Here is a 15485-nt window from a genome sequence, read left to right on the forward strand (position 1 = left end):
ATGATTCTATCTTTTTCTTTCTTTTTTTTTAAAGATTTTATTTATTTATTTGACAGAGACACAGCGAGAGAGGGAACACAAGCAGAGGGAGTGGGAGAGGGAGAAGCAGGCCTCCCGCGGAGCAGGGAGCCCGATGCGGGGCTCGATCCCAGGACCCCGGGATCGTGACCTGAGCTGAAGGCAGATGTTTAACAGCTGAGCCCCCCAGGCGCCCCTCGGAATGATTCTTTCATTGGCACCGCACAGGCTGTGCACAAAGCAACTCTCCACAGTGCTGCGGTGGGAGGGGGGCACACACACCCAGCCATGCCTTAGCACAATGCTAACTATGGAGGGGGAGTGAGGATTTAGTAGCAGGATGGTTTTCGTTCTAGCAGCCCTTGGAGGAGAAAAAGAAAAGCCAGGAGCAGCCCTCTTGGCGTAGGTCAGACGTGTCTTGAGTTTTGAAGAGCCATGTTAGGATTAGAAGAGTAAAGAGAGGGAACTCCAAGTGAGGAAAAAGCCTAGAGAGATCGGGATGACTGGGGCCTGCTTGTAGGACAGTGAGGAGACAGTTTGTGTAGGGAAGACTTAATTGGACACTGCCATCTGATTAACGGCCCAGATGCAGCAGGAAGTAGGGGACCAGTGAAAGTTTTTGAACAGGAGAGTGCTGAAATTAGAAGTATACCATATAGGGGCGCCTGGGTGGCTCAGTCATTGGGCGTCTGCCTTCGGCTCAGGTCATGATCCCGGGGTCCTGGGATTGAGCCCCGCATCAGGCTCCTTGCTCGGTGGGAAGCCTGCTTCTCCCTCTCCCACTCCCCCTGTTTGTGTTCCCTCTCTCGCTGTGTCTCTCTTTGTCAAATAAATAAATAAGGGGTGCCTGGGTGGCTCAGTCATTGGGTGTCTGCCTTCGGCTCAGGTCATGATCCCGGGGTCCTGGGATCGAGCCCCGCATCAGGCTCCTTGCTCAGCGGGGAGCCTGCGTCTCCCTCTCCCACTCCCCCTGCTTATGTTCCCTCTCTCGCTGTGTCTCTCTCTGTCAAATAAATAAAATAAAATCTTAAAAAATAAGTAAATAAATAAATAAAATCTTAAAAAAAAAAAGAAGTATGCCATATACTTCTTGTTTGGAGGGTCCCTAGAATACTTTTCTGCTACAATACGGCCAACGTACAGTATAGGCCCTTTCAAGGAGAATGTCACACTCACTATTACAAAATGAAGAACAGTGATCCTATATAAGAAACGGGTTTGGATATGGAAGCAGGCATTTTAATAAAGCACAACGCCTACTTACAGAGATTGTCTAAGCTCCACTGGGCGCAGAAACCGACTTGACGCTTCAGATAATCAGGATCATCAGCCCAGGACTCCAATGTGATGAGTCGGTCACTAATACTGGATTCAGAGATAGTCAATTTATTTTCACCTGTTTGGGAAGACGGACACACTGAATCAACCATGAAAGAGTAGGATGATTTGCGGGGCAGGTAAGGGGTAGGAAGGAGTGAGGAGAGGCAATCAGAAAACGTAGAAACTAGAATAATGACCTAGTCAAGAGCCTCAACTATTTTCTGGGAAGTAGCAATCTCATCGCTAACTTTTTAGCTATAAAAAGTGAGTATCTGTGGTCACAAGTTTTGATTCTTAGGTGGGAAGACTCTTGGCTTCTGTCCCTGTTACATCTTATTGGCCTTGAGGCATCTACCCAGAGAAAAACAGAACATGTGCATGTTTGATGGGGCTCAAAGCATAAGCTCATCCAGTAAGTAAGAAAAATAAGATTTTTAACAACCGATACGGAAGATCATTAGTGCAAGAAGTCACTATACCTACTTGTCTGTGCAAACTTTTCCAGTGCGATAAGTGCAAAAAGCATGACTGTGGGGTGGGACTGTAACTTCTGAAAGACAACAAAAGATAAAAAAACAAAAAGGCAGAAACATCATTCCCCTGCAGAGGAGGTAAGTTAGCAATTTCCTCTTCGTATCCAATATGTGCTAGATTTGTTGGGAGCAGTCAGAAAAGTTTTACTCATTTAAGTCCTCAATTCTCTGTTTGCTAATATTGTTAGTAATGAGGAACCAAGATAGAGTCTCATGATAGATATGCAGTTCAAAAGTACTTTGTTAAAAGCACTATGTTATTCTACTTAGTAACATTTGTATTAGGGCTTTGTGAAATAAAACCATGCTGATTCTTACATTCATTGAAGCAAGCCAAACAGAAACCTAGAATAGGAGCTAAGAGTGACTTTTATTCAGAGTCCTTAAAGGAACGATTCATCATTACCAAGTTCCAAAATGCTAAATGTTGAAATGAACAACTAATGGCTTAGTTTTCAATCTGTTCTCTGAAAGGAATTGCACAAATGCTAACGGTGGGTGGGAGAGCGCTCTTCCTGTATATATATATATATATATAAGTTATATATATATACTCATATAAGTATATATATATACAGTTTATATACAGTTATAGTTAGTTTCCCATCACAGGTATTCCCATTTAAAGAAAGGTCTTCCTGCTTAACATCACACCTTCTCATAGCCATCCTTCCCCACAGCTCCATTAGGAGTCTGCAAAGGAACTCTAGAACATCAGATGATTCCTGCTCACTTCCCTGGGGCTCAAAGGTTCTGCAAAGCTCATAACCACCAGCCTGCCCTGTAGCAAAGCCTGTTCAGCACTCTGCTCTTTGTCATACCTGCTTTCAATCCCTCTGTCTGGTTTTGCAGGCCCTGAGCCCTCCTCACCAGGCTGTCCAGGCCCATCCTCCTGTCTGTGAACACTGTCTCCTGTTCAGACAGTTCTCTGTAATATGCCAGGAGCATGGCCATTCCTATTTCTGGGCTTCTGCTGGTGATGGCTTTAGCCAAGAAACCCATTTTTCCCTCCAGGGTGCATGGATAAATACTAACTTATGATGTGACCCAGCTGAGGGCCCAGGTTCATGAGGAAGCCTGTCTCCCACAGCTCTCTTAGTTCTCACCACCCCTATCTTCCACCCCTCCCCATCACCCTCTCTCAGAACTCTTATGGCACTTAGTGATTTTGCCCTTAATCACATCCTGTCTTAAAATGGAGGCTAAATGTCTTGTCTGGGTAGTTTTGATCCCTCAGTTAATCAGGAAGCTTCTTGAGGGCAAAGGACTGTTATACCACTTTTGTATCCTCACAGTGCTTGCTTAGCATCGTGGTGTGTGTTTTAAGTACATATCATATAGGTACTGAAAAATAAGGTCTTTCAGATTTTGAAGAAGGCTAGTGCTCACCAAGCCTGCAAAAATAACTTTTACAAATACAGACCAGTCAAGTCTGCAGTCCAGCCCTGTGAGCGATCTGACAGCACCACCTCAGCAAACCACAGCTTCACAGACAATAGATCTAATACTCTATGGCAACAGTTATAAGAGCAGGGGCCAGGGAGGGAGGGAAGGAGTAGAGATTTATATACACTGGCAATCTGACCTGACAGTTTTCTGGCTTGGAATGCCATGTAATTTTGTTTCCACTGTGGAGGTCCCTACTACCATTTGGCAGACTCTAAGGACACACACACAAAAGCCAATCATAGCAGCTATCTTAGGACTAAATTTAAAACCAGACCAACTTGGCTGCTTTTGCTTGTAATGAATTCCTATCCCACCCTCATTTTTTTTTTTTTTTAATATAGGAGGGAATAAACACTCAGGAAACACCTGCAAATAAAATTTATAACTGATTCCATTCTCTGTGCCAGTGGTTACACTGGTAATTTTAGAAAAATGCACAGTTGTAGATGACTAAGAATAACTGGCTTGATGCCTTACTTACCAGACACTGTAGCAAATATTCCAGTATTCCTGGGCTAAGTAAGCCTATACTTGCGGGACCTGGACAAACACAACAAACATGAGATATCATGAAATGGGCCGTATTCTTTTTCATCAGTAGCTATTAACTGTAAAATTGCTTTCTGAACTCTTTGACAAGGTACTCTCATGCACACTGTCTTATTTAAGCCTCCTGCTCTGAGGCAGGGAATAGCACTGTTCCCATTTCACAGCCAAGCAACTGAGCCCACAGTGAAGTGACTCATTCCGGTGTACTTGGGGCGCACGTGGCAGAATTGGACCCAGCACCCAGGTGTCCTGATTTTGAATACGTTGTTTCTTCCACCATACATGATCTAACTGGCTGAGCTATTCTCCTGGATTTGGATGTTAACTTGCCTAAAGTGGGTAATGTTCATAAACAAGTTAAATATCTGCTTCTCTTCTCAGGAACTGCTCCAATTTAAAGTTCCTTTTCCTCTTCCCTGACTTAGTATGTCTCCATTATCTGGCTAAACTTTATAAACTGTATACATGTATATTATCTAGTATATGCATATATACCTATATAATCTTTATTATACTGAATTTAGCTTTTTATTCTTAATTTTAAAGCAAATAAGTAAAACCTTTTCTTTTAAATGTCTCTCTGAAAATCCTCAAAGCTAAATTAGATTGCATTCATCTCTTTGGCCTTTGAGTAATTTTTTTGCAGTTGGTCCTTGTCCCTCAATTTTTTTTTTTTTTCCCCTGGTGGTGGTGGTTGCAGGGCAGACACTCCTTTCTGGGACAGCAGGTTTGAATAAAGACCTGCAGTGCAACCTTTATGTCAAACAACTGAAGATCTTTCTTGGTAGAGATTCCCAAAGTTACCTGCTAGTTTCTCGGCCAAGCAGCCTAGGACTGCAGATGTGTTCCTGTGTTTGGCAGGATGACCTGAGTCCTGGCAAGCTACTTCTCCATTTAAATTGAGAATTTCAGTCAATTTCTGGAGTGCATCCTAAAAACAAAAATGTACAAGTGGATTTGATAAGTATATTACTTAGGCTTTTTTTCCCCAAGGGAATTATTTGAGACGAAAGCTATCGCCAGCCATTAAATTAACTCAGAACGAACATAAAGACATGATATAATGCACCCAATGATGTCATTATTGATGGGAAATGTTAACTGATCAACCTGGAAGTTTTCTTACATGAATTGTTAGATTCCCCTTCATTCAAAATGTACCAGTTGTATCAAAAATATGCAATATACTCTTGAATCATTAAACAGACTAAATCCACCCAAATGCCAAAATGACTGATAACAACAGGGCCTTAGTGATGTTGAAGTAAAAAGTGACTTACAATTTTTTTCTTTTTTTTTCAAATCAAGCAAGAGCAAATCTCACCAGGGTTTTTGAGGCAAATTGTAACAGAAACCTCTTATAAGCTTAGGCAAAGGTCAGTTCATCAGTGACTAGGCCAAAGGCTTTTCTCTTCTATCCATAATGTTTTTCCATGTTGTGCCCAAATATCTGAGGCTTAAACAAATGAAAGATGCCAGCATCCAAAATTTGAAAAAGTAGTCCATAGAACATATGGACTAAAGCAATGAAAGTTTGATGCTTTTGTTCTATATAAGGGAAAATCAAGGTTATGCCAATCTTTAATATGTTTAAGATTTGCAGGTGCTTTCAGTATAACAGTTTTTTCTCTTACTAGAAAACATTAAAGAAAACCTTTTGTAAGGAGAAAACTCTTTAGCGGAAGGTAAGAAAATCAGCTCAGCAACTGAACATTCTATTTCAATTTCAAATACAGATTGCCATTTCAGATCTAAATGCTTTCATTTTTAACATTTTAAACTCAAGCTTTATAGTAAGTTACTGATAGAGGATGTAGCACTTCATTAGTATTAAAAGACAAGTTTACGTAATGAAGTCAATATTGAATGAAACAGACCCCAAATGTATAAAGAGGAAATGCATTACATCAAAAGTTCTTTGTGGTCGTTCGTCCTCTGTTTAAGCATACGTGACAGTTTCATAAAAGACAAGTATTAACTTACTTTAGTGGGCAATGGACATTCATCTAGTAACAATGTTATAACAGCTGGTCCCAGTGGATCTTCCAATGGAATAACTCTAATTAAAGACTGGACAACGTCCAACCATCCTTCATCTAAGAGCAAACCAAGAAGATTATATGGTGGAGCCACTATTTTAAAAATGTAAAAATATAGAACTTATAACACAACGTGACTTCACAATAAAATAGAAACACTTTTGGCTTTTATCCTGTAGCTTTTAAGCAGCTAACATTGGCATGGATGTAGTCATTAATTGTAGTCATCATGGTAGAACCAAAGATTCTTAATTTATAGGAGCCTGGTGATTTGGAGTCATCTTCATTTGGAGAAAATTGAAGCTATGGTCCTTGGTTCTCAAATCATAATTAAAATAGTTTCAGTGTCTTATTTATGACATAGGAGTTTACTGAGAAGATTAAGTATCTGAAGCGGTTGGCTCTACTTTTAGAATGACACTTAGGAAACTGAGGGACAAAAAATTCCTCCCCATTCTGGAAGGGCTATGGTCAAAGATCTGTCAAATCCCAACAAAATTTTTCTTTTAATAATTTTGGTGAAATAAAACCAACACTGAGAGGTGCAGCTATATATTCAGGATGCAGTATACAGTGGTTATTAATTATTACCCCTATATAGGAAAATTTCCATACACTAATGGCTTTTTTCATGGTCACGTGTGTTAAGTACTTTTGGAATCTTATTTTTTAAAAATGTGGCCACATTTCTTCATAATCATTAATTCATTAGAAAGTATTTTAAGAAAACTTTAAGAAAAGAATACCTGTTTCTGCCATTTCGTGCAATGTAATCATTGAATAGGGAGGTTCCTGATCACTGAAAAACAAATAGTCAAGACATCAAACTTGAAGAACTAAGAAATGACAATCCCAAATAAAAACTCAAACTGAAAGTGTGGCAGGAGAGAGAGAAAGAAGAAATGAACATGAATGGATACAGAGAGAGATGGAAGAGACAGTTGCAGCTCCACTCTGTAAGGACCAACACACACCACATGTGCTCATTTCCAAGGCCGCCATATGTGATGGCTCACAAATAAAATGGGTCGGAGGGCATAGGAAAGGACCACCACTGGCCTGAAGTAAAAGCACAGGGCTAAAACTGGAGGCCAGGGTACTTTCAGCTTTCCTCTAGAGGCCCAATGCTAATGAGATGAGCCAGGGAGGTCAACATCATCTTCCTCCAACTTACCTCAAAGAAGCACCAGGAAGGGAGATTACAATCTCAACAGAGGATTTATGGAAGCAAGGGCCTACATAAACATCTTCATTTTTAAGGGTTCTTCTGGGAAATACCACTATTTGCTTGAACTTCATAAAATGGGTGTTAGAAGAAAAAGAAACCAAACTTAAGCGAGGAGCTACTTAATATTTTAGACACTGGGAGCACCTGGGGGCTCGGTTGGTTAAGCATCTGCCTTCGGCTCAGGTCATAATCTCAGGGTCTTGGGATCGAGTCCCACATTGGGACTCCTGGCTGAGCGGGGAGCCTGCTTCTCCCTCTCCCTCTGCACCTTCCCCTGCTCGAGCTTGTGCTCTCTCTCTCTCTCAAGTAAAAAACTATTTATCTGTTTTTAAAAAAAGATTTTATTTATTTGTCAGACAGAGAGGGTGCGTGCCAAGTGCACAAGCAGGGGGAACAGCAGGCAGAGGGAGAAGCAGGCTTCCCGCTGAGCAGGGAGCCCGATGTAGGACTCCATCCAAGGACACTGGGATCATGACCTGAGCCGAAGGCAGACGTGCTTAACTGACTGAGCCACCTAGACATCCCATAATTAAGTCTTTAAAAAAAATTCTAGACGATGCTCTAAAATGGCATTATATTTATATACCTTAATTCAGTGGGTTTTCAATCTGTAATCCCAGGAATCTTAAGGAGGAGCTTTAGGGGAACTTCAGTAATGAATGAAATACTCTCCATCAAATAATGGTAAATCTAATTGCTTAGGGAACATATTCACATTTACTTACATATTGTGGCTCTCTCTTTTACTATGAAGAAAACTGCAAAAACTATTGTCTTCAATCATTTAATCCTCAGAAGAATCTTGTGATATGGGAATTATTAAGTTCATTTCAGGTACTTATTAAGTATTATTTATTTGATATATCCTGTACCTTTCCATAACAAGGAAAAATTCTCATTTAAAAGATTTGTCTTAAATGATATAACTGACTGATTACAAATATTTCTGGAGAGCAATCTAGCAATAATGAAATTAAATGTGCCCAACAATGCTAGATAAACTATTACACAGGTAGGGGCGCCTGGGCGGCTCAGTCCTTAAGAGTCTGCCTTCAGCTCTGGTCATGATCCCAGGGTTCTGGGATAGAGCCCCGCATCGGGCTCCCTGCTCGGCGGGAAGCCTGCTTCTCCCTCTCCCACTCCCCCTGCTTGTGTTCCCTCTCTCGCTGTGTCTCTATCAAATAAATAAATAAAATCTTAAAAAAAAAACTATTACACAGGTAACAGATGCATATGAAGTTATTTGCTGAAGTGCCATTTGTAGGAACAAAAATTTGGAATTAATCTAAGTGACCATCACCAGATTACAGGATAACAAAATATAGTACTTTCAGGCATACAAAGATATACTCTGCAGGAGTCAGAAGCAGTTGTAGCTTTACATACAGTAACATAGGTCTCAAACATAATGTTGAGAGAAGTTAAAAACAAGATTTATACAACTGTATCACTTATGTAAATTTTTTTTACAATTTATTTATTTGACAGAGAGAGAGCGCACAAGCAAGGGGAGTGGCAGAGGGAGAGGGAGAAGCAGGCTCTCCGCTGAGCGGGGAGCACGATGGGGGACTCGATCCCAGGACCCTGGGATCATTACCTGAGTCAAAGGCAGACGCTTAACCAACTGAGTCACCCAGGCGCCCCACTTATATAAGTTTTTAAAATCATACACAAAGCACTAACATAAACTTCCTATAGAGACATAAATATATATACGGCAGGCAGATTGGAAGAACATCACAAGAATGGTTACCCACTGATATTTGGATAGTGGGTGGCAAAGGGGACAATGGGGTTAGGGAAAAAGGGAAAAATAATAAAAATATGGCAAAGTCAGTGACCAATAAGGACTATGAGGACCTCAATTCTACACAGATTCACTTAAAGGACACCCACATCCTTACATTCAAAAAACAAGATAAACTTCTTTGTGGAACAGAAGTGGAGCAGAAATTCCTGGTGGAAGGCAGAAGCTAAAGCCGTAGGACACCGGGGCTCCCGTAGGACCAGGAGCCACAAGCCTGTGTGGTAGGTAATGGGGACCAAAACCCCACCTGTGCAGCTTGGACAGGGTTCCCTGCTCAATTCAAGAAGTTGAATAAGTTATGAAATGATCATCTGAGCTACAGTTGGTATCAAGCTGCAAGTCTCCAGTGACAGAAAAGGCAAAGAAAGCCATGCAGCAGGACTTGGGCTTCTCACAGTGATATGGGAACTCGGAACCACCAATTTTAGGTTCAGTCATAGCCTGAAGGTGGATGGGGATGACAATGAAAGTGACAGGAAGAGAGAGAGGCAGAAAGACAGTGTGACAGAGAGGGAGACAGAGAGAACACAGAGTGAAGAAAAAACTTCCATCAGGACTCTGTAAATTATAGTTCCAAACCATATGAGAATAACATTAATACCATTGACAATCTGAGGATAAAGTCTCTACCAAAAAAGGGCAAATAACAGAACTTCAAAATGATTTTAAAAGAAGTGTATTAAAATGTGTTTCCTTTTTTTTTTTTTTTAAAGATTTTGTTTATTTGACAGAGACACAGCGAGAGAGGGAACACAAGCAGGGGGAGTGGGAGAGGGAGAAGCAGGCTCCCTGCTGAGCAGGGAGCCCGATGTGGGCTCGATCCCAGGACCCTGGGATCATGACCTGAGCTGAAAGCAGACGCCCAACGACTGAGCCACCCAGGCGCCCCTAAAGTGTGTTTCCTATAGCAACTCTCTCACTCTAGCTTTAGAAACTGCTCTCCTGGGGCGCCTGGGTGACTCAGTTGTTAAGCGTCTGCCTTCGGCTCAGGTCATGGCCCCAGGGTCCTGGGATCGAGCCCACAGTGGGCTCCCTGCTCAGCGGGAAGCCTGCTTCTCCCTCTCCCCCTCCCTCTGCTTGTGTTCCCTCTCTTGCTGTGTCTCTCTGTCAAATAAATAAATAAAATCTTAAAAAAAAAAAAATAGAAACGGCTCTCCTCTCAGAGCAATGTTACCCTTTCCTAAGTAATAAGCAGAAAGAGGACAACAATCACGGCCGATCGCTCTCTGTGACATCTGCAAACACCCTTTCACGTAAACTTGTACTAAGTCCATCTGTCCTATCGTTCATGGTTAGTTTTAACAGCCTTATCAACTTTATAGGTTATGAAATTCTTCTCCTTCAGTAGCTTCTGAAAAACAAGCTACAGTGACTAGGTTTGTTAACTGTCTGAATCCTGTTTTGCCATTAGATTTACTGACAGGTCCCGTCACATTTGCTCTCCATCTGCCCTGTTTGTCCATTCTCAGAAGAGTTATAGCTATAATTCGGTGTAAGCAGGTTTAAGATAAAAGTGACCCTATTACTCAAATGTATGCTGCTCGCTTCATGTAAGTGAATTATACACTTCATCAACAAGTTCATTTATAATTTGTAATATTTTCTAAAAGCTTGGAGATAAAGCTCCTACCTTGCTCCCAAACACTCTTAATCACTCTTTTTAAAAAATATGGCAAAGCCTATTCTGTACCTGTTTTTCCAATGGGCTTAAAAACACTGCTTGTGGTTTACTTCCTTATTTAGGAAGGGCAACTTCTCATTATAATTTTATAGTATGTTTAAAATGTCACCATGAAGAAACTTTAAATAACAGCTTCTAGCCCCTTGCCTGGGTTTGAGGGATGAAAATGGCATAGATTTATATTCAATAAATATTTTCTACAAAAATATGAACATTAAATTAGTTCAGATACCAGAACTACTTCAAAGCCTGGTTTAATAAACTTAGGAAGGCCTTTCTGAACTGGTTATGGAGAATATTTCTAAGAGCCACCTTTCCCCAGCATGTTTTATGGCACAGAAAAATGTGCAGAATAAATTTCTTTTTTTCTTTTTTTTTTATATGACAGAGAGAGACACAGCGAGAGAGGGAACACAAGCAGGGGGAGTCGAGGAGGGAGAGGCAGGCTTCCTGCGGAGCAGGGAGCCCGATGCGGGGCTCGATCCCAGGACCCTGGGATCATGACCTGAGCCGAAGGCAGACGCTTAACCATCTGAGCCACCCAGGCGCCCCAGAATAAGTTTATTTCTATGAGGGGAAAAAAAGTCACCTCAGAATAATATGCACAGGTATACCTTGCTTAATGCTATAATTTTGAGGAATTAAACAAAACTGGATTTTTATAAATGTGATGATCAAATAGTTACTTAAATTTACTAGCAGAGGCTGAAGCAAAAAGAATCCACATATAACTTAAAAAAACCCCCACAATCATCTGTTGAACAACTAGAATGTGCAAGGCCCTATGCTAGATGCTTTATATATATTATCTCATGATAATCCCTGTAAGAAAGCTATTATTCCCCTCTTATAGATGAGGAATCTGAGGCTTAGGGAAGTAACTCACCCAGTGTCATGTATCTAGTTAAAGAGCTGGGCCAAAATCTGAAACTTGGTCCATCATGGTTCTAAAACTTTTACTCCTAACTACTGAACTGCATGGTTAAAATATTTTTTCAGGGGCGCCTGGGTGGCTCAGTTGGTTAAGCGACTGCCTTCGGCTCAGGTCATGATCCTGGAGTCCCGGGATCGAGTCCCACATTGGGCTCCCTGCTCAGCAGGGGGTCTGCTTCTCCCTCTGCCCTCTTCCCTCTCGTGCTCTCTGTCTCTCATTCTCTCTCTCTCAAATAAATAAATAAAAAATCTTTAAAAAAAAAATTTTTTTTTTTCAACTTGAACCATGTTCTCCCATTTCACTGTTATGCAATCTGGGATTTCACACTTAGAGTTAGACAAAGCGGGGGAGAAACAAAAAAGGTACAGGGGAGCCCTGCCGTTTCAATTTACAAGCTTCCCAAATGGATCGGAGATGGCCAAATAAGGGATACAAAAAGGGAGGAGGATGAATACTCTCCTTGACCCAGGTCTTTCCGTTGCCAACAGAAAGTGCATGCAGCCATGCTCTTGGAAAAATAACTCATCTTGAATCTCTGGTCAGTGGCGTAGATAGGCAAGCAAGATAAGAGTTGGTCCTCGTGAAACTATTTCCTATTGCAGCTTGCAACACAAACTCACTCCATGTTTACTACATGCCCTAATAAAGATTGTAGCTTTAATTAGTGTTTTCTGCTATCGAAATGTTTAGACATTTCCAGATAGGAGTAGATGTAGCAAGTAAAAACATCAAACCTTATAATTTACTCTGCCATCTGAGGAGAAATAAAATATTCTCCCTTGTCTTATAAGCTCATGGCTTGAATATATTCTAATGAAGTGAAGGACACTATAGTTCCTCTAGAACATTTTTCATCACATAGGGGGTGACTAGGGAGTCAGATACTTACTTATCTACAAGAGTCCGTATGACTGCTAGTGTGTCCAGCACTAGCCCGTCTACATTTTGTTTCTTTCTCCTTGGCTCATGGGGTCCTCGGCCCCTCCTTGGTGGCCGAACAGGATCCCGGGGTTGGTTCCTCGTGTCAGCAGTGGGTACTGCACTGTTCTCGGCCTGTTGCTGCTGGTTGTCAACACTGTCTTCCGCTCCGCTGTCATCTCGGCAGATACAGGAATTACCCATGGTAGCTGTGGCACCTCTAGTCCCCAGGAAGTGGGCTATGTGCTCCTCAAGAGTCAACAGCAGACCCTGGCCAAGGCTTCTGCTTACTAAGAACACGGCCCAACCAAAGACAATCATTTAGATAGTTTTCAGTTTTCCAAGTACTGTTTTCATAATCTGGAGTCGAGGAACTTGCATTCTATTTGTTTTTAACAACTGAATGTGGCAGAATGTTGCAGAACTGATCTCCAACATTATCAGTTACAGGGAATCAGGATCATCCGGTGGCAGTTCTAAAACAGAAGAAAGGAAAAATGAATCCAAGGTTCTTGGTCACTTAATTACTCAAAACTTTGTTTGTTTTGTAAGCATTAGGATTACAAGGTCAAATCATCTTTGGTTATTTTTATAGGTTTCCAACACAAAGAGGTACCTTTGCATAAGAAAACTGACAATTAAGGATTCCTTTTTATTATTATATTATAAAGTTGATTGCTAAACCATACCCATGTAAACAGGAGTTACCACTGATTTTTTTTTAAACCATATGTGTGGTTCTGCCCATACAGAAATACATTAGAAGAATGTGTGCAGTTGTTTCAAGCGTTCCTTTTGTGGATTCAAAAAAAACCGAACTGTCTCCGTTTTAAATTTAAATGTATGCGCAAAGTTAATATGTTTCAAATAGACTATCTAATTACAGATGTTTGTTGCTTAAGAAGTTATGATATGAATGTGATAGCACCCACTCGATATCTAGAAGAATAAAAGGTAGAGTGTTTCACTTGAATGCAATCACCAAACTGCATAGATTTCCCATTTGGAGGGACTCTTGAGAATTTACAGAAATCACAGAAGCAGTTACAAAGATTTTCTGCTATGTAAGCAACCCTGTTTGGGGAGAGGCAAATATGTATCACAAGGTTACATTTTCACAATGATCAGTTTGTTGTAGGACATGTCTGCTACAAAGTTACGAAGGATGCACCAATTATCTTTGTCCAAAAATACTGACTAAGCACCTTGTGCCCCCATCATGGCGGTACTGGGAGAACAAAGATGGACAAAGCCTGTGCTTTGGATGGAATTCATGGATGGCCATTCTCATCCCATACAGTACGTTCATCAACAAAAAACCTAATGACAGAACCTGGTCTTCATTAACGAGTAAATCTGGTTAGGTTTAGAAAGGAGGATCTGGAAGAAGAAAATGGACAGGGTGGGGTTGGTAACAGAAAGCAAAAAATCACGCCAAGACCTGGAGATAGGGCCCATAGGGGCACAAATGGACACAAGGAATAGAGACTAGTATGTACTCTCCACTCAACATTTGGTTATTTATAATTAAATGTGCATATACTGAGTACCCACTCAGGAATAGAGATAAATAAAATGTGTAATTCAATGGAATTAGAAGCAAGAGAAGTTACTTCCATTATTGGGACAGATTTGCAGCAAGTTCTAAATATTTGCCCAGTTTAATTACTGCTCATGGAGGAAAACTGAAGAAAAGGAGACTGGTGGAGATGGGAAGTCTTTACACATACATATAATAATCTAATCTAATCTGTATAGAGAGGAGAGACAAGAAAAGGAAGGGCAGGAGGGGGATGGGAAGAGAGAAGAGAGGCAACAGACATGATCTCCCTCCAGACTACCAAGACAGCAATGTCTGAACCAAGTAATACCATAGGTGTTGTTGGTTCCCCCAAAACAGTCAGGTGGTCTTTAAAATTTGGAGGTTAGACTTAAAAGGATGTGACTGGAGTATAGGTAGGAGCATGAGGCAAGGACTCAGCTGGAAACAGCTTTTTAAAAGAGGACACAATCTAAACTGGCAAAGAATTGAAGTAATACCATTCCCATTACTGCAGGGACCATGGGAGACGATTCCCCCTGAGAGGGCAGGTAACCAAGAGATTTCAATGCTTAAAAGGACAGAAGACAGAAATCAGAAACAATGCTTTTAAGAGGGTCCCTGGTGTAAATTTCAATTGATCTTATAAATTATGCTGCTTTCTGAGAAAGACCAAAATGTAACAGTTAAGCAATGCTCCTGTCCTTCTCACAGAATGTTCAGAGAGGGCACGGTTGGAACAATGAGGGGGTAAAGAATCCAAGGTTTTCTGGCAGGTTTGCCCAGCTGATAGGCCACTAGTGCGCTCCCTTGAAATCCCAAAGTACTATATTAAAACTTTATCTGTTAACTTTTTATTTTTTTAAATATTTTTTATTTATTTATTTGACAGGGAGAGAAAGAGAGACAGCGAGTGAGGGAACACAAGCAGGGGGAGTGGGAGAGGGAGAAGCAGGCTTCCCGCTGAGCAGGGAGCCTGATGTAGGTGGGACTCAAATCCCAGGACCCTGAGATCATGACCTGAGCCCATGGCAGACGCTTAATGGCTGAGCCACCCAGGCGCCCCTATCTGTTAACTTTTTAAAATGAGAAATGGATGCACGTTCATTTCCAGACCCAAATGCTGTATACAGTCTACAGAAAAGTGTAAGCCTCTCTTCTGAGAAGAAAGGCTTTCTTCATAGCCCATTCCCTTTCCCAGAGGTAACCCCTGCTAAAAGCTTCACGTGTCTGTTTCCATACCCATTATTATATACCACAAAACTTTTTTTAAACTTAACTAGGACAGTGCCATAACCATTGTTCTGTGGTTCACTTTTTTCCCCTTAACAACACATCTTTCTATACCAGAATATCTAAACTACTCCTCATCCTAGTTAAGACTGATTTGAAATCTATACTCTGGATTGTCATAGTTTCTTACTATGCCATAAAAATCTATGTCTAAACCAACTAATACTTTGGGGATG

At 41.1% G+C, this 15485-nt stretch overlaps 1 protein-coding gene across 3 annotated transcripts in view; it reads right to left on the reverse strand.

The window, feature by feature from the left end:
- The window catches only part of RSPRY1 (ring finger and SPRY domain containing 1), a 41587-nt gene that overhangs the window by 16009 nt on the left and 10093 nt on the right, over nt 1-15485 (reverse strand). For all 3 annotated transcript variants that reach the window (XM_035025142.1, XM_035025141.1, XM_035025140.1), the window contains exons 2-8: nt 12448-12952; nt 6655-6707; nt 5853-5965; nt 4674-4800; nt 3802-3860; nt 1822-1888; nt 1283-1414 (exon numbers count right to left, since the gene is read on the reverse strand). In XM_035025142.1, coding sequence (XP_034881033.1) covers nt 1283-1414; nt 1822-1888; nt 3802-3860; nt 4674-4800; nt 5853-5965; nt 6655-6707; nt 12448-12797 — 901 coding nt within the window. In that variant the 5' untranslated portion in view covers nt 12798-12952. The remainder of the gene's footprint in view (nt 1-1282; nt 1415-1821; nt 1889-3801; nt 3861-4673; nt 4801-5852; nt 5966-6654; nt 6708-12447; nt 12953-15485) is intronic.

Source organism: Mirounga leonina, unplaced genomic scaffold, assembly GCF_011800145.1.
Source record: "Mirounga leonina isolate KUSES-001 unplaced genomic scaffold, KU_Mleo_1.0 Mir_180, whole genome shotgun sequence".
Classification (NCBI taxonomy): domain Eukaryota; kingdom Metazoa; phylum Chordata; class Mammalia; order Carnivora; family Phocidae; genus Mirounga; species Mirounga leonina.